Source organism: Hippopotamus amphibius, chromosome 10 (assembly GCF_030028045.1).
Source record: "Hippopotamus amphibius kiboko isolate mHipAmp2 chromosome 10, mHipAmp2.hap2, whole genome shotgun sequence".
Classification (NCBI taxonomy): Eukaryota; Metazoa; Chordata; class Mammalia; order Artiodactyla; family Hippopotamidae; genus Hippopotamus; species Hippopotamus amphibius.
In genome coordinates this window covers 19,705,203-19,730,474 of record NC_080195.1, presented here as the reverse complement: position 1 = coordinate 19,730,474, position 25,272 = coordinate 19,705,203, and the positions used below count along the sequence as shown (strand labels likewise).

Sequence of the window (25,272 nt, the reverse complement as noted above, 5' to 3'; positions counted from 1 at the left end):
CTATGTATAGTTCGTGGTTTATCTTATGCTCCTGTTTTTGTACTTTAATTTAGTAAAAGGAATGACTGTTTGGTACTTGTTTGAACTTGGATAAAAACGACTAAATTTTTCTTTATAAAAGGCAAGGAAAGAAAATGTACTGCTAGCTAAGACTAAGCATGAAAGATTTCATATGAGAGGGACAATTTGTTAGAAAATTATGAGGAGGTACAAACAGAGGGTTATAATGGAAGCAGTCTTGCAACATTAACTATACCATTCACTCTCATGAATTCTGTAATAAATCTACACACACCACATTGAGGGGCGGTGCAGGCTGGATGGTTCTCCAGCAGGTGGGCTCCCACTGCTGGCACCACGCCCCCCTACAGTGGTGGTCATGCCACAGAAGTTAGTGCTCCCCCGCACCTTGGCTCTGGGTGGGCACCATGATTCATGTACTGAGGAATTAATTGGGAAAATGGAAATGGAAGCCCAGAAAGGTGGATGAAAGCTATGATCCTAAATCACCTTCAGAATGGTCTTTCATCATGAGCAATTAGTTATTCCCCAGCAAAATATAGTTTAAAGAGGGCAAACAGTAGATTGGAGTCAAAGGGATAAAATAGCCTTTATGAAAATCACTGTCCTTTTTATAAAGGTACCATTAATAAGCACCATCACTCTATCCAGAAATTAAACCTAACGCTTGTTCTGCCAAACTCAAAAGCATAGTCATGTTTGGAACTTACAGAGGAGTTTTCACAGTTCTAATTACTCACCGACTATGAGAGATTAGGTATGTTTCCCATTAAATTAAAATAGTTCAGGGGACTGAGGTATCTTTTGTCCAATGAATTTTAAATATACTTAAAAAGCAATGGTGTCATAGTTATATATCTAATGGTATTGTGTGAATGCACTAAAGTAGACAGGAAAGTAAATTACGTAATGAAGAATACTGAACTAATGTAATTTTAACTGAATTTTGATAACATTAATGCAAATAAAAGTGGCACAAAGAGCATGAACTTTAAAACTGTAGAACCCAAGCTTCTAACCTTGCTCACCAGTGTGACCTTGGAAAGTTTATTGAATTTTCCTAAGCCTCTGTGTCTTCAACTGCCAAAGGGGACATAATATTTACTTTGCAGTGTTGTTGTGAAATTCAGTAAGGTCTGGTCTATAAAGCATATTATTTGGCTGAACACAAACTACCAACTAAATAAATATGGGCTGCTGGGCATCTCAAATGTCACTCCCGGATGTAAAGGTTATAAGCTAAGGGTTATAATTCAGCGTGTTATAAAAATAATTCAGAATGCAATATCTCAATCATTTAAAGCTCTGAACATTAAAGAAATTCAGAACATTTAGGATTAAGAACAGAAATCCCATTCTATCATCCAGTCAATTTTTAAGTAGCATATTTGTCAAAATGGTTCAAAAAAGAGATTAGTTAGCTCTCTCTGGAACAGGCCAGTAGGGTCACTTTCAAGTACTGCAGGTTTTCAAACTAAACATCTCAGAGTCATCCAAATCATGATGACGTTTTGATAGCTGAACTGCTCCTCTTAAAAGTTTTGGGTAAATTTTTATATCTCGGCATCAAATTAGAATTTCAAAAGATATCTTTAGGGGGAATTGAGGGGGGGGGCGTCAAGGAAGGGAGGGAATATGGGGATATGTGTATAAAAACAGTTGATTGAACCTGGTGTACCCCCCAAAAAAATAAAATAAAAAAAAAAAAAAAAAAAAGATATCTTTATTATCCAGCCATCATCCCAAGGAAATAAGACATTTTCTCTCATAAAATGTATCCTATAAAATAACAAATTATGAACAGCTAATAATGCATGGAAATAATGTTTGTCATTACATATAGCCAGCACTAACTGAGTACTTACTCTGAGGCTCTTTGTTAAGCACTTTTGTAAGAGTTCACTCACCTACTACTTCTAACATCTTTATGTGTCAACACCATTGATCATCTTGCAGATGAAGAAACCAGAGTTAGAGAGGTTAAGTGACTCACACAAGACCATCCTTCTAAGCAGACGTACTGGAGCCAGAATGGGAATCAGGCTGTCTGTCTCCAAAGCTCATGCTCTTAACCCTTATGCATATCATTAGTATGAAACAAGATTATAAACACCCTCATTTCTTTACTATTTATTCATTAATATAGTTTTTAGATCCTTTTATGTTTCTGGTACTGTTTTATGCTCAATGTTAATAGAAAAAAATCATTAACTCACATGATATATGGAATAACTGTGAAGTCAGAACAGCAGAAATATGAGTAATAACAATAATAATGGCAAATCTTAGCTGTTAAGATATGCCAGGCACTTCTGAAGAACTTTCATTATTTTAATTGTTTCCATGTTTACAACAATCTAATAAAAATAATAATATTATACCCATTCTACAGAGTAGGAAACTGAAGCAAAGTTTAATTTGTTGAAGGTAATATAGCTAATCAGGGGCAAAGCCAGGATTTGGATGTGAAGGTCCAAGGTTCATTCTTTTAACTACTCTTTGGTGGATGATGAAAGGTGTTTTTGGCAGTACCAACAGTCTAAGGTAATCTACTATTGACACTAGTTTTCTATGGGAAAATATCTTACCAATATCTAGTAGAGAGCCACATTTTTCCTTGCTTATACAAAAATTATAATTATAAAAATCAACTAATGTTCTGTTCTTAAATTGTTGCATACACAAAACAGATGGTGATATGTCTGTGGGTTTTTGAAAGCAAGGAATGTTTGCTAGAAAGAGCATGAGCTTCAGAAGTTTTTAAAGTCTGATTCTGCCTCTTTGTTTTCTAACAATTCTGTGAGAAATGCAAATAAAAACCCACATCCCTGCTTTTGCCCTGTGGGCCACTTGAATAAAATTCCTCCCCTTTTCTCCTTCTATTACTGATCCCTTTCATCTTTTTTTTCAGTAACTGGAGACTAGTTCATGATCAGTGGGGGCTTATTTTGGGTGATGTATCTTGTATCTCTTTAATCAAAGTAAATTCTGAAAATCACAAATATCCTAAAGATCAGACCAAGTTGGATCAACAAATTTCTTTGACAATCTCCTATTTCATTGATTTCAATTGTTCAGTGAAGAGCTTGGGGAAGTTATGATTGTGGCGGGAAGGCTGTTCCACTGCAGAAGGTTCCCTCCCAGGAGAGGCTGGAAGTCAAGAAACAGTTATTTTCTCTCACACTTGAGGTTCTGATTACATTTTCTAGGGGGACTGTAATAAGTGATGACACAGAGGATCTGGGGTTTGGTGGTAATTTACAAGTAATTGCCAGCCTATGGCACCTCTCAATTACCAATAGATCTTGCCTCAAGAAAGATGAAGCAGGATAGTGTAGGAAGCAAGTGTTTAAATATACATCAAACCAAGTTTTCTTTTCTTCATGGAAAAGAAAAGACTGAGACTTCACTGTAGTTATTACTGAGGGAGTTAATAAAAGCTAGTAATTGGAGCTTTGAAGGACTCTTGTTTCACTGAAAAACTATCTTACCTAAGTGCTTTGAAATTCTGTGTCTTTCTATCAGGGGAAGGTGGTCAGCTTGGCTGAAAGATGTGAAAGGACTTGAGGAACGCCACTCTGGTACTGAGTGAGGGTGAGATTTCAGTGAAAAACAAAAGCCCACAACATAAAAATGGAAACTCATTAGAAAGTGAAGCAGTTTTACAGAGAAAACAAGTGGAAAAATTAAGACATTAAATGTGAGGCTCCTTCAACTGAAAGTGAATCTAGACCTTTCAAAATTATAAATGGTCAGCTGAAAATAATGTATTACCTACTATGTGCCTGGCAAAGATACCAAGGTAAAAGGTAATAAGACCTGATTCTGCTCCTTGAGGAATTTCCACATTAACAGGGCTTTGGGAAAACCACTGGAGGAGAAGAGTACATATTTAGATGAACCATAATTTTATATCTAATACAACATAGTAAGTCCTATTGCAGAGATAAGATATATGACTAAAAATAAAGGAATAAATCTGTCAGAAAGGGACAGCTAAACAAACAAACAAACAAACAAACCAATAAATAAAGAGGATCTTTATGAGACAGCTAGCTATCAGATTTGTGGCTTAAGAGGTAGAAGTCTAGTTTAGCTGGCAGTTCTCTGTTAGGAGTTAAGGAGAACAAAAGAAACCCTTGCAGGTTGCTGGTGGTAGTATAAACTCACCTAATCACTTCAGGGAAAAAATTGATAATAAAAGCCAATATTTCTAAGTATGCACTCTAGACTCTAGAACCTACAGAAATTCTTGTACACGTGCAACTACACTAATCAATATACAAAAATGTTTTTAGGATCACTGTTTGTGAGGGCAAATTAAGCAACAAAAAATACTTTGGAAACAACTCAAAAGGAAAATTGATAAATAAGGTATATTCATAATGAAATGTACAGCAGTCAATAACTTGCAGCTGTACACATTAACAGATATAAATCTCACAAACAGACTGCTGATCTAAAAACAATATAGCGTTTAAGGTTTAAACACACACACACACACTCACATGAAACAACATAAAGCAAGCAAAAACATTCAGGATTTTGGTTCTCTATAGATAGTCAGGAGATATTGGTAAAGTTTATTTTTGCAACTGCGGGATGCGGCATAGGTGTTCATTTCATTGTTTATTATTGTTATTATTATTTGTGCCTTACACATGTATTATATGTATATTCTTTTGTAGGATAAAATATTTCATACTAAATAAATGTTAATAATGGCAACTGCCTGTAATACTGATAGGGGTAATCAAAGCTGGGCCTGCCTTCTTGGAATGTGTTGGCTCTTAAGTCAGGAGCTACTGGGAATTATTAAACTTGGTGTTCAGAACACGAAAATGCTTTTTCCATGTAGAAGTTAATAAATACCATTGCATAGACCATGAACCACCCCCTGTGCTTATGAGACCTTAAACAACAGCAGAGAGACCTGGGATGACTAATAGTTTTGCCTCAGTTCTTCCTAGAGCTGGGCCTTTGCAAAGGCACAAACCATAGTGAAATGAAAAACTAACTGCCTTTCAATGCAGGTAATGTTAAAGATGGATATTTATCCCAAATATGTTATCCTAGGCCTCCTGGAGCTTACATACATCTGTGGAGAGGGGAACAGACAATAAACAAGGTTATATAGAAAGAATTTTGTGATAAATATGCTAAGCAGAGGAGAAAAAAGCAATTAAAAATCAATGAAATATGGTTATTTCAGATTTAAGCTTCACATAAGCCTATCCATATCCATTGATTCTGGGTAGGAAATAAAATGTATTTGGGATGAGGACACAGTTTTGATAAGTATAAGAGTTGGCTGGATAAATGGAGACAAAAAAGTTCATTCCAAAGCAATGGTCCTATTAGAAATTGAAATGAAGAAAACCTTGGGAGTAGCAAATTTTTGGATGGACACACTAACAAATGATAACATATTGCAAAGGTACTTTAGCCATCTTAGGTAGATTGAAAATGGCTATAGATAACACATCACTGGGTTAATGACGAAGATTAAAAAAAAAAGAAATAGTCACAAGGGTGAGATGGGGATATGCGATGTGTCATTTACCAAAGTATTAGAAGGAGCACAGGATTTAAGATTCAGAAAAAGAATATTATTTCATATTTCCCCAAAATTAACTTAAAAAAATTTAGCTTTAAAAAAATTAGAAAGCAGAAAGCTAAATATATTATTATGTGCAATCTCAACTTTAGAAAGGTACACTAAAAGAAAAGAAAGTATGATAAATGATATCAGTGACTCTATAGCCAACAGCCATAAACAGAAAGATATCATAAAAGGGTTGATTATCTTGTAAACATATACTTGTAAATATGTAATAAAGAGAATATGAAGTGAAAAAAGGAAGTGGCAACTAAAGAAACCAAAGGGATTGCATAAGAATGTCTCCAATATATTCTGATCTTTAGACATTAAAATATAGTATGATCAAAGAAATATATATATCCTTGATGTGTATATATGTGCATGTGTGTGTATATATGTGTGTGTATTTGTTTATTATGTATGTATATGTGTGTGTATTAGAACATATTGTGGTCTTGATTAATTAAAAAATTGATATCAGATTGAAAGAATGGTATTAGGATCCTAAGATTGGAGCTAACCTACAGGCAGATTGCAACAAGATATCAACAACAACAAAACTATCCAGTGATTTAACGGAATGGTTTGCTTATCATCCAAAGGAGGGTTTAAGCAGATGCTGGGTGACCAAATGGAGGGAACGTTGTAGAGTGAACTCTAGAACTACGTGGATGGCTGAACTAAAAATGTCCCAGTTCCTTTTCAATCCTTAAAAACTAAGATAGTCAGTGCAGCTTCTCCTGGGATTTCCTTTCATCCAACATTCATCTCACTCATCATACAAGCATCTAAGAATTTTTTTTCTAATTTATTCAATTAATTGATTGTTTCAATTATTATCTATACCTGCGTACTCTTGACTTTTCAGTCACAACATTCATGACTTTCCCCTCCATCTTAGCTTCATAAATGGCACTTATGTTTCCATTCTTTCTTTTGCTGGCTAGTTAACATGTCTAATCAAATTAAGTTGCAGTTGGATGTCACCAACTTTTACTCAGTACTCTCGTGACTAAAATGAATACTATTATATTCATTTTCAGTTTTCAAGTATAGAGCTAATTTACTTACCATGAGCACTTGAATCAAGAAAAGAATATTGATTGCCTCAGCAGAATGCTTGGTTTGACAGATCTGCTGGACTAGTCCATTATATTGAATCACAAAGATACTATACCAAATAACCAAACAACAAAAGAAAAACATGTAATTGGGTTATACTGATCTCGAGAGAACGATGTTTCAAAATCTCTCCCTTCAACTCATGCCTGCACTTATCAGCTCTCACAGTCAGGAAATTATTGTTTATATCTATCCTCAGTTTTTTGCCCTGTAGTATAAAGTTATTTCCTTTTTCTTGATTCTCTGCAGCTGGCTATCTCAATAGCAGGGTGATATTATTTTCCACAAAATGAGAAACAGAATAAGGTCATATCAACCATAGAGATCATGTGTAATACTGGTCATAATGATGGAAGCATCATAAAACAGGTTGGCAGCTACACTTGCTGTGCTGAAAACACAATATTTTGATAGCAATAACATGCCCAGTTTGCTCAAATAAAAGATGTTAACAGCCGCATATTTCCATGTGTTGGATGGCAACAGTTATAATGAAAGTGAAATACATTTTGTGCAGATCAATAACACTCCCCAAACAATTTACACACCGTTTACTACTTCTTACTATAGTAGGGCAAGTGGTTTTTGATATTCATTGTAGAGACAGATATAGTCCTAATTTACTAATGAAAGTATAAAATTGATTTTTTATTGCTCTAATATAAGAGGATTACAAATTATTTCCATTTTCAAGTACATACAACTTAATCTGATGTGTAGTATCCAGAATTTCTAAAATCTGCAATTACTTAAGTAATTTGGAATTTTTCTGAATAATTATGATACTCTTCTTAATAAGAAGAGTATGTTATCTCACAAAAATCATCTTGATACAATAATTAAAAATTTATCTTTCCATTTAGTTTAGATACATATAAATAGCTTACATAGCTAAATGAAGGACAGTCTTCTATTTTGATTATAAAAAAATAAAATTGTGATTTAAAAAACAAGAAAAGAAAGCTATGCTTAAAACAAAATAAACAAACACCAAGATTCCTATAGAAATAAACTTTTCGTTATCACAAGGAGTATGTTGACATTTACATTTTGGCCAGCTGAGGTTCAAACTAGATAGCTCCATAGGTAACACAGACCCAGAGTCCTGCGTGGATCCTGAGGACAAAGAAGACTGTTTCAATTCTTCTCCCTGAATGGCTTATCCAGCCTTGGCAAGGTACTGAGAGGCTGATGCATGCAGCCATGTAATTACACATTTAAGTCTATTTTCTTAATTAATTTAAACACACTTCAGAAACACACATGGATTGAATCTGAAAATTCCTGTGGCCTGGTCACTGGATAGGATCAAGACTCCCTAAGGTGAGAGAGTTGATCCTATTTTTCATGAGCTTTTAAAAAACGTCTTTTGATAGAGGAAAAAGAGTGCTTGAAATTGTAAGACTTGGAGAAAATTCTACTCGTCCTCTCTTCAAGAAAAAATTTTTTTTAGAAAAATGATGTTGAAGAAGTTGCTGTCAACAACTGCTAATTTGGCTGATAGTTAGGAGAGCATAAAAAAATCTGCGGGGGTGTACACAAATGTCCCTACTGTGCAATACACGCATCATAAATGAAGCCCAGATATGAGTAAGTGAACATAGGAGCAGAGCTCAGAAGAACAAAATGACTATGGGCAGAATTAGTGACATTTGTGTCAGATACTCTCAAGGTTTTTGTTTGCTTGTTTGTTTGCTTTGTTTTCTTTTGGGGGGTGGGGGGGGTTGCTATGGGGCTGACAAAGGAATGGTTCATATGTGTTACCAGAGTCTCACAAAGCTATCATTCGCCTAGTAGCCCTCAACTCCACCTCTAGCCACCCACAGGCTCACAGGCCCTGATCAGCAACTCTGAACATGTACAATGTCTAGAAAGCAGTTATGTTCCCTAATCCTGGAACACACTGAGTCCTTCCCACCTTCTCTTTGTCTTTCATTTCTTTTTTTGATGAATACCCTTCAAAATTTGTGCTGTTTTGGAAAACATGGAACTTTTGCTCAACTCATTTTTTTTCCATGACCATATGCTGTTTTATCATGATTTGCACAGTTATAATTTTTCCTCTTTGGAAGGTTAGGCCACCTGCCCTGCAGGCTCCTACTGCACACAACTGCAGTGCCCTACACTGTGGACAGATGCTGGGCTCATTTTCCCTTTTGAGATTCTGTTTCTAGTTAGAATTAGTGCAGCAGAAAGAAACTACTCTTGCTAAAACAATACACAGCAGAATTTTTCTTTTTAAAGGCAGCCCCATATAGGAAGATCAGTGAAGTTAAATAGCCAGCTTTACACTTACCCCTGAGGATGCAGAATTCTAAAGAATAATAGCAATTTGGTCAGCAAAGAAAGATACCTGCTTGGATGTGAAGATATCTGAGGTGTCTAAATAAAGGCAGAATGGTTTAAAGGCAGAGTAGAGAAATTTAAGAATTGAGCCAGTAAATATAAAATGGGCTAAACTAGACTTTGCTGAAGCAGCTAATTTTTCCCAGATAAGACATCCTCATAGGTTTATTGTACACAGTCAATAAACTGAAGCAAAATGTCATCTATGGATTATAATTAATGATTTTGTTAATTATTAATTTTCATAAAATAGCAATTTAATTTCTGGCTGGTCTTTTATTTACCATGGTCATGCTCTCTCATAGAATGAGATCACCTGATGACAATTATATACATTGGTCCATGCAGCCCAGGAAAATTCCAGGGTTTAGATTTGATCATGCAGTATATTACATAAAATGCAAATATACAGAGAGATATAAAGTATTTCAAAGGAACTTATAGTTTCCAACATTAATTTTAACGTGAAATAGTATTTCAGCAGACTCATTTCTTAGATTCCCAGGTTTAGCAAGCAGTGCTTCATGCTTATTAATTAAAAATTTTCTAACTTCCTCATAAATCAATGTGCTATGCTGTCTCATGATCTAAATTCCCCACACTCAAATGGCAGGTAGTGATATATGTGTATTATGATTCCATATTGAATGCAGTCATAAAATAACATGACAATCTTCAAAATTTCAAGGCAAACTTGTGAAGGTTAAGGTGAATAAATTTCAATTAAAAATAATAAAGCTGTATCTTCTTTAAACCAAAGGCATAGGTATAAAATCATGGTGGTACTTACCACGGTGAAGTTCATCACTTTCAATATCCAAATTGTCATGGCTAAGTTAACTATCATGGTAACCAACAGCAGAAGGACAAAGAAGTATAAGCACCTCTTTCGCCATCCATAAATTCCCACTGGGTAGAGTTGTGCATTCTCAGCCCTTGGCAGGTTATTCTGTTGTGTTGCTAGTAGGTATTGTTCTCGTGTCATCTGAAAAAAAAAAGAAGAAAAAAAGCATTCAAAAATAAAACCAGTGATTTTTTTTAAATCAAAAGGCACAAGATATCTAACAATAATGGTCAGTGAGTGCTCAAATAAGAGATGAGTAATTAAAATTAGTTAATTTGTTTAATTAAAATTAATTAAAAGGTTACACAATCCCTCAAATCCTTATAATCAGTTTTGCTTTTCAGAGCTATTTAACAACCTGTTATATCTCTCAGATGTATATCATTTTCAGTGGGGTTTGCCCAATCCTAATACTGGCCTTTGCTCTCAGGAGTCTGTGAAAACTCTCAATTCGACTTCTATTTGTTAAAACCCAGCAGCTCTACCCACAGCCATGCTACTTTTGGAATAACCTTCACCTCTTTTTTGGAGTAGACAGAGGCCAACTGTATGTATCACAAGGTATTGATATTTTTGTGGCTTTATCTAAAAATGCAGGATAAAATTAGCTCAGTGTATATATTTTAATTAAACGTTAGTGTGTTTGCAAAAACCTATGGAAAGAAAATCACTTTTATTTAGAATCATATACATGTAACTATTTAATTCAAACTTTTATTTAGAACTTTGTTGATTAGTTTTAGTTGTATTTCAATGACTTATCAGTGTAAAATTGATCTCTGAAAGAACAAACAGTATATTTACTATCCTGTAACATAATATAATGATATCAGCAGAAGTCACTTTTTGAAAAGAGGAAATGGTATTCTATGGTAGTATATAAATTTAACTTTTAAGTTAATTCTTTCAAAGAGCAAGTACATTATTTACTGTCTGATAGAAACTGAAAATGGATAAAAAATGTCAAAGTGTATGTACTGGGTATACAATTTTCAGAATAATATATGCATTACCTGAAGGATGGAAACTTTAATTTTTATAAAATATGATTTTCTATAGGACAATAATTGTTCAGTTCTTTTTTCTTTTTAGGTATTTCTCAGATTTCTTGTGCATGTAATTAATAATTAATACAGCAACAGAAACAATGCTGAATAAATTATGCAACAATAAAAATATTAATAAGGAATTAAAATTACCTGTTAAGTAATACAAAATATACAACATAAATTATTAATTTATAGTGTTCATTGACCCAATCCTACACCAAATAAAATGTTGAACTATAGATTGAGAAATGCAAAAAATCCAAGTTATTTGGCTTTCTCCCATTTTTCTTTTTATTTTAGAGCTATAACTTCAAACTGTATTAATGCACTGTTAAATATTATCTTTTCAATTTTTTTGAGTCACGTATTGATAAGCAATATAATAAAAACAGTTTCACATGTTAAATTATAATTTTAAGTGTATTAGAAAAGCTAATACTATTATATGATTAATAACAAATTATTTCAGAGAATTGCCTTTTTGTTTATTGTCATTATTATTATTTAAGTTAATATTTGATTTTTGCTTGAAAGTAGCAAAAAAGCTTTAGTCCTTAATTCCAATTTGGAGGGGAGATGTGTAACTTACTAACTGCTATGAAACGTAAAGTGGTATAACAGGTGACAGCATACCATGGAAATTTACTTTGCCTGAAGATTCTGGCGGAGATTTTATAGTTCTGACAATGGTCATGATTACAAAGTAGAAAATATATTATAGGAAGAGGATAAAGAGAACTCTAGAGACCCCCACAATGAAAGGGAAGAACAAGAAAGAGCTGTGTTCTTGAAAAGAGGAAGAGTATGGATGTGAGAGTGGAGCTGAAGAGTCCAGAAGCCTGATTATGTCCAGCTGACAAGGAAGAGACCTTCCCTGGTACAGCTGGTCTCTGAAGTCACAAGTAAAATGCTGTGACTATTCAGACCACGTGTTGTCTTTAATCTCATATTAAACTTCCTTTTTAAAATATTCTATTTCTACATATTCTACTTAGACATGAAGGTGAGATTAACACGCCTTAGAAAACAAATAAGAACTTAATAAGTTTCTGAAATAAAACACACACACAATACAAGGAAAATGGTCTTTCAGCAATAAAATTGATTTGTTGGGGTAAAGAAACAGAAATTCAGTACATATATCAAATGCCTCTAACAATTCTAAAAAGCAAACAGTATAACAAAAAGCAAAGAGAAAAAGTTGTCTAGAAAACAAAAAAAAATTTGTTATTTAATTAAAACTATTTTACCACCTCAAGAAACTCAATGATATTTTCTTAAATAAAGATGAGCTTAATATTATTACTTTATGTATCTTATTCATCACAAAATACTTTAGAGTATCCAAGCTGCAAAAAGACAACGAGGTTATAGAGTTTCCTTTAAAAAGTTCCTTCTTTCTCAAATCTCACAGACTTGAGTGCTTTTCAAGATCCCAAAAGCTTTCATCAAGGTTATAGTGTTCTCATGGTACTAGCAAAGAATAACAAGAACATGCAACTCTAAGAGAGTAAGCAAACTACCCAATATTTGAAACTTTTATAACCTCTGCCTAAAATGTTAAATGTTGACCCATTTTCAAGTATTAAACATATTCTGAAATATCTTGATTCCCTTGGCACTATGAGAATTGCATATATAAAATAGAAAATTGTTTCATTAAGTATTTATTGTCATTCTAAAGGAATGTAACAAACAAATGTACACTTGAAGATGTACTTATTTTCTCAGAACAGCTAAGTGAACTTCCTGAAAGAGAGATGACCGAGATTTCCTGAGAGAATACATCACTGTACTGAGATGTCTCTCTTGCTTAGTCCTCTCTACCTCCTCCTGCAATATTAATTCAACTTTCTCAAAATTATTGCTTTGTAATTCTTCTTGTTTTCAAGGTTGTGAATACCCCTATTGGTTACTTAAAATAATTAGGACTCCCTTCATCTTAGTTTTGCAATTCTATTTCATACTATTTCATTCTATTTCATGTCTAAAAACATTCATGGGACTTCCTAGGTGGCGCCGTGGTTAAGAATCTGCCTGCCAATGCAGGGGACACGGGTTCAAGCCCTGGTCCAGGAAGATCCCACATGCCGTGGAGCAGCTAAGCCCGTGTGCCACAACTACCGAGCCTGCGCTCTAGAGCCTGTGAGCCACAACTATTGAGCCCATGTGCTGCAACTACTGAAGCCCAAGCACCTAGAGCCCGTGCTCCACAACAAGGGAAGCCACGGCAATGAGAAGCCTGCGCACAATGAAGAGTAGCCCCTGCTCGCTGCAGCTAGAGAAAGCCTGCACGCAGCAACAAAGACCCAATGCGGCCAAAAATAAAATAAATAAATAATAAACCGTAAAAAAAGATTATCTAATAAAAATAAATAAATAAATAAACGCACTCATTAGAATCAAATAACCTCCAAAACACAGTCTTTCTTAATGTCAAGAAAGTCTTCAGCCTTCTTGCATCCAGATGTTTATCAGCATTCACATTAAAATAAATGCATTTACCTGTATCCCCTTGTAGTTCAGGGAAGGGCTGATTTAAATTTGGGCTTTGCACTTTCTTTTACATAGAAATATGCTTTCAAAATGTGAGTACAATTTCCAGAAAGATGTTATGAGGTTAAATGAAAGATTCATGGGTCAACAGAATTAGACCTCGTGAAGTTTTCAACATTTTTCTCCAAAGGTATGGAAAATCTGGTTTTCAGGAAGGGTTATTTTGTCTAGTAAATTTAATAACTTAGTGTATGAAGACTAAACGAGAAAGAATTAATCATTCATTAGTCACTAATGACTTAAACATGGTTCATCACTAAAAATCTAGCTCTGGAGAATTCTGGTAAAGTCTACTGAGCTGGGTGGAATGGGAGAGAAATTAACTGGAGTATCAGAGTCTATTGGCTATTACTCCCCTGCCTCGCAGAAGGGGACAACAGTACAAAATACTAAGGCCAAGGGAAAGTTACAAATATTCCAATCTACCTGGCATTATTGTTTAGGTATTTTGTATGAATACTGAGAGCAGGGCAGAGTATCTGAGACTCTAGGCAGAAGTGGGTCTTCATTTGATAAAAGATGTTTTTAGTGACAACTATGTGCCCATAGAGTTCAAGTTTGCTGCACTCATGAATTTCACATAGTTAGGAAAAACATAATAAACCAATAACATATAAATATGTATGTACAAATATATAGAAAAATAACTTATCAAATTGTAATATATTCTGAAGATGATAAACACAATAACAGGTTCATTATATACGCAATAAAATACTAAGTAGTGGTAGATGCTATGAAGATAACAGGCATGGTGATATAAGGAGGGGGGAGGGAAACTACTTTGAAAGTGGTAGAAAGAGAATGCCTCACAAAGGAAATGACACCTAATATTAAATTAAAATGATGGAAATCTATGAAGAAAGTTAACAGAGATCTTTCAAGATCTATTTGAAGGCCTAATTAGAGTGAGCTAAATAGAAAATGAAAAATGAGAAAGTGGAGAGAATATAGACATTTTTTGAGGGGTAGAGAAGAGCAAAGGAATGGGATTTCAGATAAAAAGAGTCTGGTGTTAGAGTATGAAATCAGGGACCAGAGTGAGTCTATCTGAAGGATACGAGAGAGAAAATAGTTGAGGTGACAAATCTGGGATACAGAGATGACTTACGCATTCTCAAAGGTGTGGTGGCCAAGGAACTAGTGACAATGACAGAAGATCAGCCAGGCAGCTGGGCTCTACAAGGTGGGAATACCATAGACAGGTTATAATGATCATAATCCAATGAGAATAGTTCTTGGTCTTAGATATGTGCTAGTTATCTGACTCACAGCAGCATACGAAAAACTGGAAATAGCTGTGATGTGGTTCAAGTTTGCAGCTACCTGGCTGGCTCTGGGACGTGTGGCACTGAGACTCCCTCCTCCACAACCCACTTAATCAGAGGTTCCATCTCCACAAACTTGCTCCATTTGCATTTCAGTGTATATGACCTTTCCAACCCCATAGTCTGTCCTCTCTTCCAGTAAGGTTTTATTATTTACTTTCTAAAACTGGGAGTGGAGAAAGGAGGGCATTTGTGAATATAATTAGACGTGGCATCTCTCTGGATAGACAGGAGAGGCTAAAGAAAATTTGACCTGTCAATATTGGTGAGAATAGAAGAAGAAAAGAAGAGGTTAAAAGAGATGACAATGTCTGAGATAAGTGCTTTAAATTGCCATTGGCTAAATTAAGGGTAAAAATAAAAGCTATTAATGGAATGCTCTGTTTTATGTTTTGTAAGGAAGAAATATTGTCTGAAAGGACAACCAAATGACCCAGTCACATGTTTGTATCCTCATGACCCTAAAAGGGAGGCAGTTTGAACAATTTAAATATGGCAGTAAGAACTGAGAAGTATGGAAGTAAATTGTGTCATCACTTTTTTAAAATCTGAGTTTTACCAAGAACAGAAAAAGGACTCTTGGACTTTGCCCAAAAGCACAAGGACATTAGAAAGTTAGTTCAAGTCCAGGTATTGAGAACCTTTTCTCTCCAGTCCAGATTTTTACCACTAAATTGTCAATCTGATGATAAAGCTGTAAAGAGAACCTAATTTTATATTTCAAGTCATATAACTGATTGTTTTTAAAATATCACATTTAACATCTTTATAATACTATTTACATCAATACTGGCTATAACAGAGATGTAAGCACAAAGACTGGAAGGAAATAGCAAATTATTTGCTTAACTCACTATTTTATTCCTTAAAATTAAAATATAAATTAAGAATCTCACTTTTGCTCAGACCTGTTCTCTGCATTCCCTGTTATGGGAAATATGAATATAAAAGAGAAGCATGTGTCTCCTGGAAAATAGCTAGATAATTTGGGAAATTGCTTTTAATTTCTGATTATAGAGCTAGCACTTGGCACATTCAAGTAGCAATATGCAACATCTTTGTGACCATCAAAATTGAATCTCAGTTCCAAAACCCCTTAACTTCTTCACTGGGAGTAGCTTAGATTCCAGGAGATTGATAAATCATGTTGGTGTCACTGCTCATTAAGTGTTGATCATGATAGATTTAACACTGCAATTGTCTGTTATTTGTTCAGACAAGAAATGGGCACAGCAAGCTAAGTGCAGTCTCAGATTTATGTGCCAAATTGTAATCCCAGTCTGGCCATTCTATTCTGTGCATCTTAGGGCAAATCACTTAGCTGTCCTCTGCCCCAGTTTCCTTAGCTCTCAAATGAATATTACATTGACTTACATAAGAGCAATGTGGGAGTAGAAAAGCAGGATGCTAAAGTTCCCCTATGGTAAAAATACTCATTTAAAAAACTGATGTTCCACATCATCACTAGTGGTCCTCTTGTTCAGTGCTGTTTAAGTATTTATTTTGGAATTCACTTTAAAAGACATTGGAAATTCATTTTAAAAGAAATATAATTTAAAAAACATGATGCTTGAAGTGTCCAAATTATATGGTGTAAACTTTACACAGCAGAAAGGGGTTTTGTTTTGTTCCCAGAAAACGAGTCTCTAAACAGCTACTAATGTTGAGAGAGATTGAAAACAATACAATAAAGTCCACTCACCATGGAAACTAAAACTTCTCCCTATCTATGATACTTAATTCTCAAAGGCACATCCTAACACGACGGCAGTTAAAATTTGCTATTTAAGAAAAATGTCCATTTGGAATGATTTTTTTTTTCCAATTGGTTTATGGAAAATGCTGCAGTCAGGTTTTACAGCCTGGAAAAGTAGCAGCCTAGCAACTGAATTTCAAGAATGATGAAAGATATCTCAGTCAAATGGAGCTGCCTCTTGAGATAGGAAATAGAAGAGGTCTCTAGCAAAGGCTGACAGTAAAAAAGAACCTAAACAGACATTAAAAGGATAACACATTTTCAGATGAATAAAAATTTTAGAAAAATGTGGACATTTACAGAGAATGACCCAGTCGTCATTCTGAGCTTATTTTACATACTTCATGCACTCTAAAATGAAGTACTTTTATATAGGAAATACTTTTTCCGTATTTAATAGGATGAAAACTCCATCACAGTTTTTGGCATTATCTAGTCACAGACTTAGATTTAGGGTCCTAACATTGAAGTCACTCAATTCTCAGACCCCCCCCCCCCTTATGTGCCATTAACAGAAAAACTTAGCCTTTAAAGCGATTTTGAAGGAGGCTGGGAAGTCTTTTGTCCACTCAGAGTTGTATCATCATCAAGAGAAAAAAACAACATGGGTGGTTGTGAGCATCATTTACACGAAGATGGCAAGCATGAGAAGCCCCTTGGTAAGCACTGCTATACATGCACAGCAGGAGAAAAGGGAAAAATCTTTAAGGAAAAACAAATTTGCCAGACACACAGCTGGAGAGCTTAACTGGGCAAGTGGAAAGCTCATACTATTTAAAGCAATAAGGATCAACAGGAAAATATCTTTAAAGGACAACAGTAAGAAACAGAAAAGGAGAGAGTAGGGCTTATTGGCTTTTGTTCTAACAGCAAGCAGAAAAACTTCATAAGAGCAAGAAAGAGTATGGCTTCCATAGCTTTGGAAAGCACTGGAAAGCACCACTGGTTATGAAAAATCTTGCAAACGAATTTCAAAATACTTATTCTATTGAAAGTCACTTTTTTTTTCCACTTTCACAAAGCTAGTTACATTTTACTAGATTAATTATAGCATAGTCAATTTTTTTTTTTTTTTGGTAAAATTCTTTAATGCATAGTGAGCATTAAGAAATATGTTCTGCTTGAGGTTAGCACTTTTGAAGACAAGGAAAAGAGGAGATTCATGAAGAATAAATTTTAATTTAGAATGTTCTGCTTTAAATGAGTTAAACAAAGATGACTTTGTAAAGATCCACATGATCTTGTTAACTACCTGGATGAAGACAAAGCCACTGGGCCAATAACTAGATTTCAAATCTCTTGAATTTTTGTTTTAAAGTGGGGGGGGGGGCAGGGAAGATAAGGCCCATCTTTGATGTAACAAGTTAGTGGCAGAGAGGAAATGGAGACCAGTTCAGCATCTGATGGCATGAAGGAAGGGTATAGAAAGAAGCCTGAATAGTTACCATGAATTGGGGCCAGTGTGGACAGATATCTCCATCAGTGCTGGAGAGGATGCCCCCTGAGGCTTCAACCTGATTTTCCAACTCTCCCTCTGTTGGGTCTTAGTAGGGACCATTCAGGAGAATACAGGCCAGGAGAAGAGGTGAATGCTTCATCCATCATTACTCATACTAACCATGATCAGGCATACCTAGATTGTGAGTATAACCTGTCTTTCCACCAGAAGTGAAAAATGGAAAGAGAAAAGGACTCATGACACTTTGATTTGGGTTTGTATTATGCCACAAATCAGGCTCTTTTCAATGCTGGTATTAGAAAACTAAGATTAATGGGTTATTTTCAACTGAGGAGCTTTGGTGATGATGTGTGTGTTGTACTCCTTTTCTTTTCAGTTGTTTTATGCTTGTTTCTTGTCTTAGCTGAGGAAGCGTAGCAGAATATGCCACACCGAAATATGCCACTTTGGTACACTGATTATTTTGAGCTATCAGCACTTGAAAAACAGCAAATACAGGGAGAGGATTGCTCTGAACTCCCCTTCCCTGCCTATAGATGGATTTAGCAAAAGGAACTCAATTGTCATAAATCCCCTCCCCTGGAGTTGCATCAACTTGAGAAAACTAACTCATATCACCAAAGAGGAGACTAGAAATGACACTACACCCAGACCCACTTTGTCACAAACTATTCACACCTCCCGTCTATTCTTCTAAGGGCCCATTTGTCTTTCCTAAACGTCATTTACTCTCCCCTAAGAGACCCACATTCCCTTCCTCCTTCCCTATTAAGATGGTATTTAAGCCTGAATTCTAAGCCACTTCTTTGAATTACTCATTTATCCCTGGGCATCTCTCTGGTATGCATGAGGGATACATTTTAATAAAATTTTGTTTTTTTCTCTTGTTAATCTGTTTTTTTTATTATAAGATTCTCAGCCAAGAATGCAAAAGGGTAGAGGGAAAATTATTTTTCCTCTTTTACACTCACAGTAAGATTATAAATCCCTTTTCTTAGAATTCTTTTATAGTCACCCTAGCATTTAGATATGCTAAAAATGATAAATTGAGATTAATACCCACTTTTATTGAATACCTGCTCCATGCTAGGCATTCTGTTGGTAGCTTTATTGTTGATTCGGCTGAAAGCAAAATTACTTTTATATTAACACAGAAAATGGGGCACTTTAGGAATCATAACAGTGCCATTCAGTTTATTACTGTTACATCCATGGGCTTCATTAAATAACTCAATAAATATCTGTTGACTCTATGGATGGATAAATGTATTTAGAAAGCATATAATTCAGGCAATTGGAAACATATTTAGGGAGTATGGTGAGAGTGAATGGAATTACATGCAATTCAAAGTAATATACAATTGTGGTCATATTTTTTCTATTTGTGAATTGGAAAAGCTTGAGCTTTTTCATGTCCTTAATGGATCAGATGATATCTCAGGGATGGTAGTAGGGGCTTCTTGAGACAATGATCGTTAAAAACATATCTCTAATTTGAACTTCAGATGTAAGCCCCAGTTCTGAATCTCTAGCACCCTAAATTAGGAACCTTCTGAATCCAATTAAATATATACAATTGAGCTATTTATTCATCTCAGTGTTCCTGATTCTATTGATCATAGCACAATATTTTAAGTCATTGTACTTAAAAAATGAAGAATTTTATTGATGGTTAGATCCTATGTCTCTTTTTTGAGAGGTGGGGAACGTATAGCTCCACCTTTCTTTATTTTTCATGTTTTCCACATGTATCTGCTTGTATCAGTCCTTACTGTAAGCATTCTGTTTTAGGATTTATCATAGCAAGATTATTTTAAAGGTTTCCAACTTCTGACTTATTTCTTGCATCTACTGCTCAGTCTCAAGGCATATTCCCAAAGCATAAATGCCATCATATTTATTTGTATATTAAACAAAAGTCAGTTTTGCACGTTCTACTCACAAGGCATTTTTCAGGAAGCTAGAGATGCAGCAATGAAGATGACAAAAATTCAGCTGTCACAGGTCCCCTCCCCAGGAGTTTCATCAACCAGGGAAGACTGACTCTTGTCATGGGAGAGGAGACTAGAAGTTGACACCACACCCAGACACACTTTGTCCAAACTATCACACCTCCCATGTGTTCTTCTAGGGGCCCAATCATCTTCCTTAAAAATCTTTCCTTTCCCCTAAGAGGCCTACATCCCCCTCCCCTTTCCCTATTAAGGTGGTATTTAAGCCTCAATTCTAAGCCACTTCTTCGGGTTACTTATTTTTTCTCTGGTATCTCCCAAGTATACATGAGGGATACATGGTAATAATCTATTTGGTTCTCTCTCATTAATCTGTCCTTTCTTACTAGGGCCTTGGCCAAGAACTCAGAAGTGTAGACAGAAAATTATTTTCACTCCCTTACACTGTGAACACTCGTCCACAGGAACGGAAACCAGCTGGGGGCACACAGCTAGTTGTTGTGTTCCTGTCTGACCTGCCCTGTGCCTTCTCTGTGTGCTTTCTCCAAAGCTTGCATAGAGACCAGACTCCATATTTCTCCCACTTGTTTTCTTATTGCTTTTTACAAAATTATTATTTTTTTTGTAATTGTATTCTCTCTGGAGAAATCTGGAGAGCTGTATTCTAGGCCATAATACTTAATTCAGGCTTCTACCTGATGATCTGAAAAGGTCATGGCCATGTTATAAATTGGTGACCTTTGTAAACTGCATTTAACTAGTTTAAAAGTACCCATCTTACAATCAAGAAACTTCACAGATAGAAAGTTTGACTAGAAGAATATAAAAGAAATATTTAAAAGCATATCAATTGCTGCTTCTAAGAATAACTGAAAATATCAGTAGCCAAGGTGAACCTTGATCCTAGATATATATATACACACATATGTGTGTGTATGTGTATACACGTATAACTTATTTATATATAAATACATTTATATTTATAATACATTTATATTATTTACTTATAGTACATAGTACTTTAGAAAAGGTAGGTTGGAATGAATAGGAAAAGAAACAATAATAAAAATCACCTGTTTTAAACACTAAAATATCTAATTTAAAAGAGCAAAAGTAAGCATATTTTAATTCTTTTGAATCATTATATGGGTTTAATGATAAATTACAAAGTACTCATTCAGTACATCATTTCCATGGTACAGTATTAAGGTGAGATTACACTAATGCATGGTCTAGTACCATCTGCAGAATTCTGCATTTTAACAATACTTCAGTGCTCTCTATCAGATGTGTTTATGCCTAGCTTGTATTTAGTCATATTCCTAAACTAGAAAGCTAAATGTTTCTATTTAACCTGAAAATAAAGCAAAATGAATTAGTTTATTTGTATTAATACCCACCAAAATTACTTTCTATTAAAAAATGAAAACGAATCCTTTTCAGTGAAAAAAGAACTGCACATTTTAACACTGAAAGAGTTTTCATTCGAGGGAAAGGAAGGGAACTAATAATAAGAGTAAATGATCTCATGGAGATTGTTGTGTGCTAGACACTAATGTCCAATTACTCTAATTACTCATTTAATCGTAACCACCACCCAGAGAGGGAAGATGTTATCATCAACCTTTTTTTATTTTTCTTCATATCACCCTTTTTTATAAGATAAGGAAAATGAGGCCTGGAGAATTTAGGAAATTTCGCCCAGAGGAAATTGGGGCAAGAGCTACTAGAGGCAGGAGATGTAAAAAGTACCTTTGGATTCCTGAACCCCTTTCTCAGCTAGACCCCATGCTGCATGTGGGCTATAAGTACACAGCCAGCCCTTGATCTAGGTTATCTCATGTATTCATCAACACCACTCTGTACAAATCTCATTTTAGTAATGAATAATCTACAGCCACTGAAATTAACATATTCAAAATCCCACCAATGAGTAGGAAATTGATTTTTTAATTCAGGTCTATAGATTGAAATGGGATTTACTGTTGATGTTTTTGTTTTTTTAATTGTCACACTACTTCCCCAACAAAATATTTACTGAATACCTACTCCACGCAAAGCATTTTAAATATATTAAGTACATACCAAATCATCTCTAGTATCTATAACAAATAGGCAAATGAATGTAATCTGTGCTTCCTCCACTATGAGATTTTGCACTACGGGGGGTAAAGAAATTGTGGAAAGTGTCATCACTTCAGATAGTAAATGAGCATGTCATTAAACATCTCTGATTCACATAAAGAGAAATCAATTCTCTTTTACATTTGCTTCCAAGCTTTCTTAGCACATCATGTAGAAAGTCATTTTTATGCTAGTAAGCACACGACTAATTTCTAGCCCTTCCTCTCATAAAAAGAGCTGTTAGAGAAGTTTTCAGTTAAAAAGTATGTCTCTAGTTAAGATATAATAATTTTGTTTCGTTTTTGCTATATTAATCTTTCTGTTACCTTACAGCAGGTGAAACTGGTGGTAACTTTCCAGTTATCTTTTCATACCTGTCTCTCGGTGAGTGAGACAGGCTTTTAGTTTACTGTATTGGTCTAGAATTTCCTTTAAGATAGCTTTATTTATGTAGAGGTGCATGTGTTATATAAATACAGGGAAAACATGAAGTTTGTAGAAAGTGACTACTGTTTGCAAACATCATAAATAAGAAAAGGAAAAGTTTTCTCACTAGGCTGAAAATTGAATGCGCTGTGGGACGGTGAGTTCCCTGGAAGTGTAGGGACTGAGTAGATACTGGATGCCTGTAAGAAAATTACACAGACAATCCCCATGCCTACACTGAGGAGGATTAGGGAGGTGCTTAGTTCTTGAAGCTCCAGGGAGCTATGGGTTCCATAGTAGCAATCCAAGTCCTTTTCGTAAGTTCCATGGGAGTAACAGATGCCCAAGGAATTTGATGGAGTAATAGTCACTCTCTGGATAGGATATCAGGTAGCTTTGCAAAAGCATTTGATTCAGGCTTCATAGAACCTTTAAGACTTTAATAAATGAAGAATAAGACAGGATGGCGGTATTTCTGGCAAAGAGAAAGAAAGAGAATAGGAATGCAAAACTTATAAAGCATATTTGAAGAAACGAGCTGCAGAGAAAAATATACAAATAACTTCTTGAGAACCAACCTATCAAAAGCATGAGGAGAAATGAAAATAGTTAGGGTTATTTACAAATTTGAGAGGATGGGACTTCCCTGGTGACCTAGTGGTTAAGAATCTGCCTGCCAATGCAGGGGACACGAGTTCGAGCCTTGGTCCGGGAAGATCCCACATGCCGTGGAGCAACTAAGCCCGTGCACCACAACTACTAAGCCTGTGTTCTAAAGCCCAAGAGCCACAATTATTGAGCCCACATGCCACAACTACTGAAGCTTGCGCTTAGAGCCATGCTTCGCAACAAGAGAGGCCACTGCAATAAGAAGCCTGCCCACCACAACGAAGAATAAATAGCCCCTGCTCCCCGCAACTAAAGCCCGTGTACAGCAACAAAGACCCAATGCAGCTAATAAAAAAAAAGCCCTCCCCAATTTAAAAAAATAAAAATAAAAATGAGAGGATGGTTTTACAGTATATTTGTAGAAATTAATTTTCCTCAGAATATGATTGTACCCTTATCCATCCAACAAATTATTTTTCTAATTTTGAATTACGGTAAACAAATTTTCTGCTTTGAAATGCAAATGAATTCATACTGATGAGTGAAGGGTAAAGAATAAAATTTTTGAAAGAGTAAGAGAGTGTTTGCCTTAACAGATATCAAAAGACTTATTCTAAAGCTATATCAAGCAGGCAGTGCTGATTCAAGGGTAGAAAAGTAGATCGCTGGAATATAAGAGAAATTCCAGAAATAGACATACACAAATGGTTAATTTGAAATTTTTAGGAATACCAAGTGTTGGAAAAATATGGGGAAACAGGAATCCTTAAAAACTGCTAATGTGAGTATGACTTGGAACCTCATTTTTGTTTGCAATTAAGAAAATATCTGTTAAGCTGAAGTTGTGCATGTCCTATAGCCCAGAATTTCCTTATATACACTACAGAAAGCCCAAACCTTATAAAACATGTGCAAAGGATGCTTTGTAATGCTAAAATATTGGAAAAAATCTCATAAATGTTCATTAGTAGAGAAATACTATATATATATATGACATATACAAAGAGTGGAATAACACCAAGCAATTCAAATGAATTGAATGAATTGAACTAGGTCTACATGCATTAACATTCATAGACCTCAAGAAGTATAATGTTCAATGACAAAAACAAACAGTCTATCAGTTTAATCATATACACATATACACATACAAAGTTATGCCCACATGCATAATCCATAAAAATATAAACTTATTTCAGGACAGTTATTAGCTCCCTCCTCTCCATGTGTGAACTTGCACATGATATTTGTGCTCTATGTACCTTTCCTGTAAAATGAGAGTGATGAAAATCTGCCCACGGTTTGTTTTAAACATATATTGAAAATATACAGGCAAATGTAAAGTAAAAAACAGGATAAGGAAAAAAAAACATGGTGAGAGGTCAAATCTGTTTACTGTTGCTCCTCAGAGAAAGTCTATCCTAAGCTGAGCCTTCTAAAAGGAAAAGAAAACTGAAATCTGTAATCAAAGCAAGAAGAGGGAAGATCCAGGTACTGTCTAACAAGGAGAGCTGTGGAAGACAATGTAATGACAGATTATACACTAGGGGTAAGAGCTGGACTTCCCTGGTGGTGCAGTGGTTAAGAATCTGCCTGCCAATGCAGGGGACACAGGTTTGGTCCCTGGTTCTGGAAGATTCCACATGCCGCAGAGCAACTAAGCCCGTGCACCACAGCAACTGAGCATTCACTCTAGAACCCATGAGCCACAACTACTGAGCCCACATGCTGTAACTCCTGAAGCCCATGCTCCACAACAGAGAAGCCACCACAGTGAGAAGCCTGTGCACTGCAACGAAGAGTAGCCCCCACTTGCCATAACTAAAGAAAGTCACACACAGCAATGAAGACCCAACACAGCCCAAAATTTAAATGAAGAGTTAACTGTAAAGTGGCTAAGGTATTTCTTAGGAATGGGACATTCATTATTCATCTACAGCTATGAAAAAATGGCCAAATTGAGCTTGAATTAAATTCTAAGAACTTATTTTATGTCCTTGGGATGGATTGTGGCAGGCAGTCTCCTGGAAACAGTGACCTGAAGTAACTTGCTTAAAGCTCGCTCTCATGCACCGGTT

The 25,272-nt window shown here is 35.3% G+C and overlaps 1 protein-coding gene across 2 annotated transcripts in view; it reads right to left on the bottom strand.

Annotated features, from left to right (window-relative positions):
* SGCZ (sarcoglycan zeta) overlaps positions 1-25,272 on the bottom strand; it is a 988,084-nt gene that overhangs the window by 340,858 nt on the left and 621,954 nt on the right. For both annotated transcript variants that reach the window (XM_057697937.1, XM_057697938.1), the window contains one exon: positions 9,882-10,076. In XM_057697937.1, the coding sequence (XP_057553920.1) occupies positions 9,882-10,076 (195 nt within the window). Of the gene's footprint in view, positions 1-9,881; positions 10,077-25,272 lie in introns of those variants that run through there.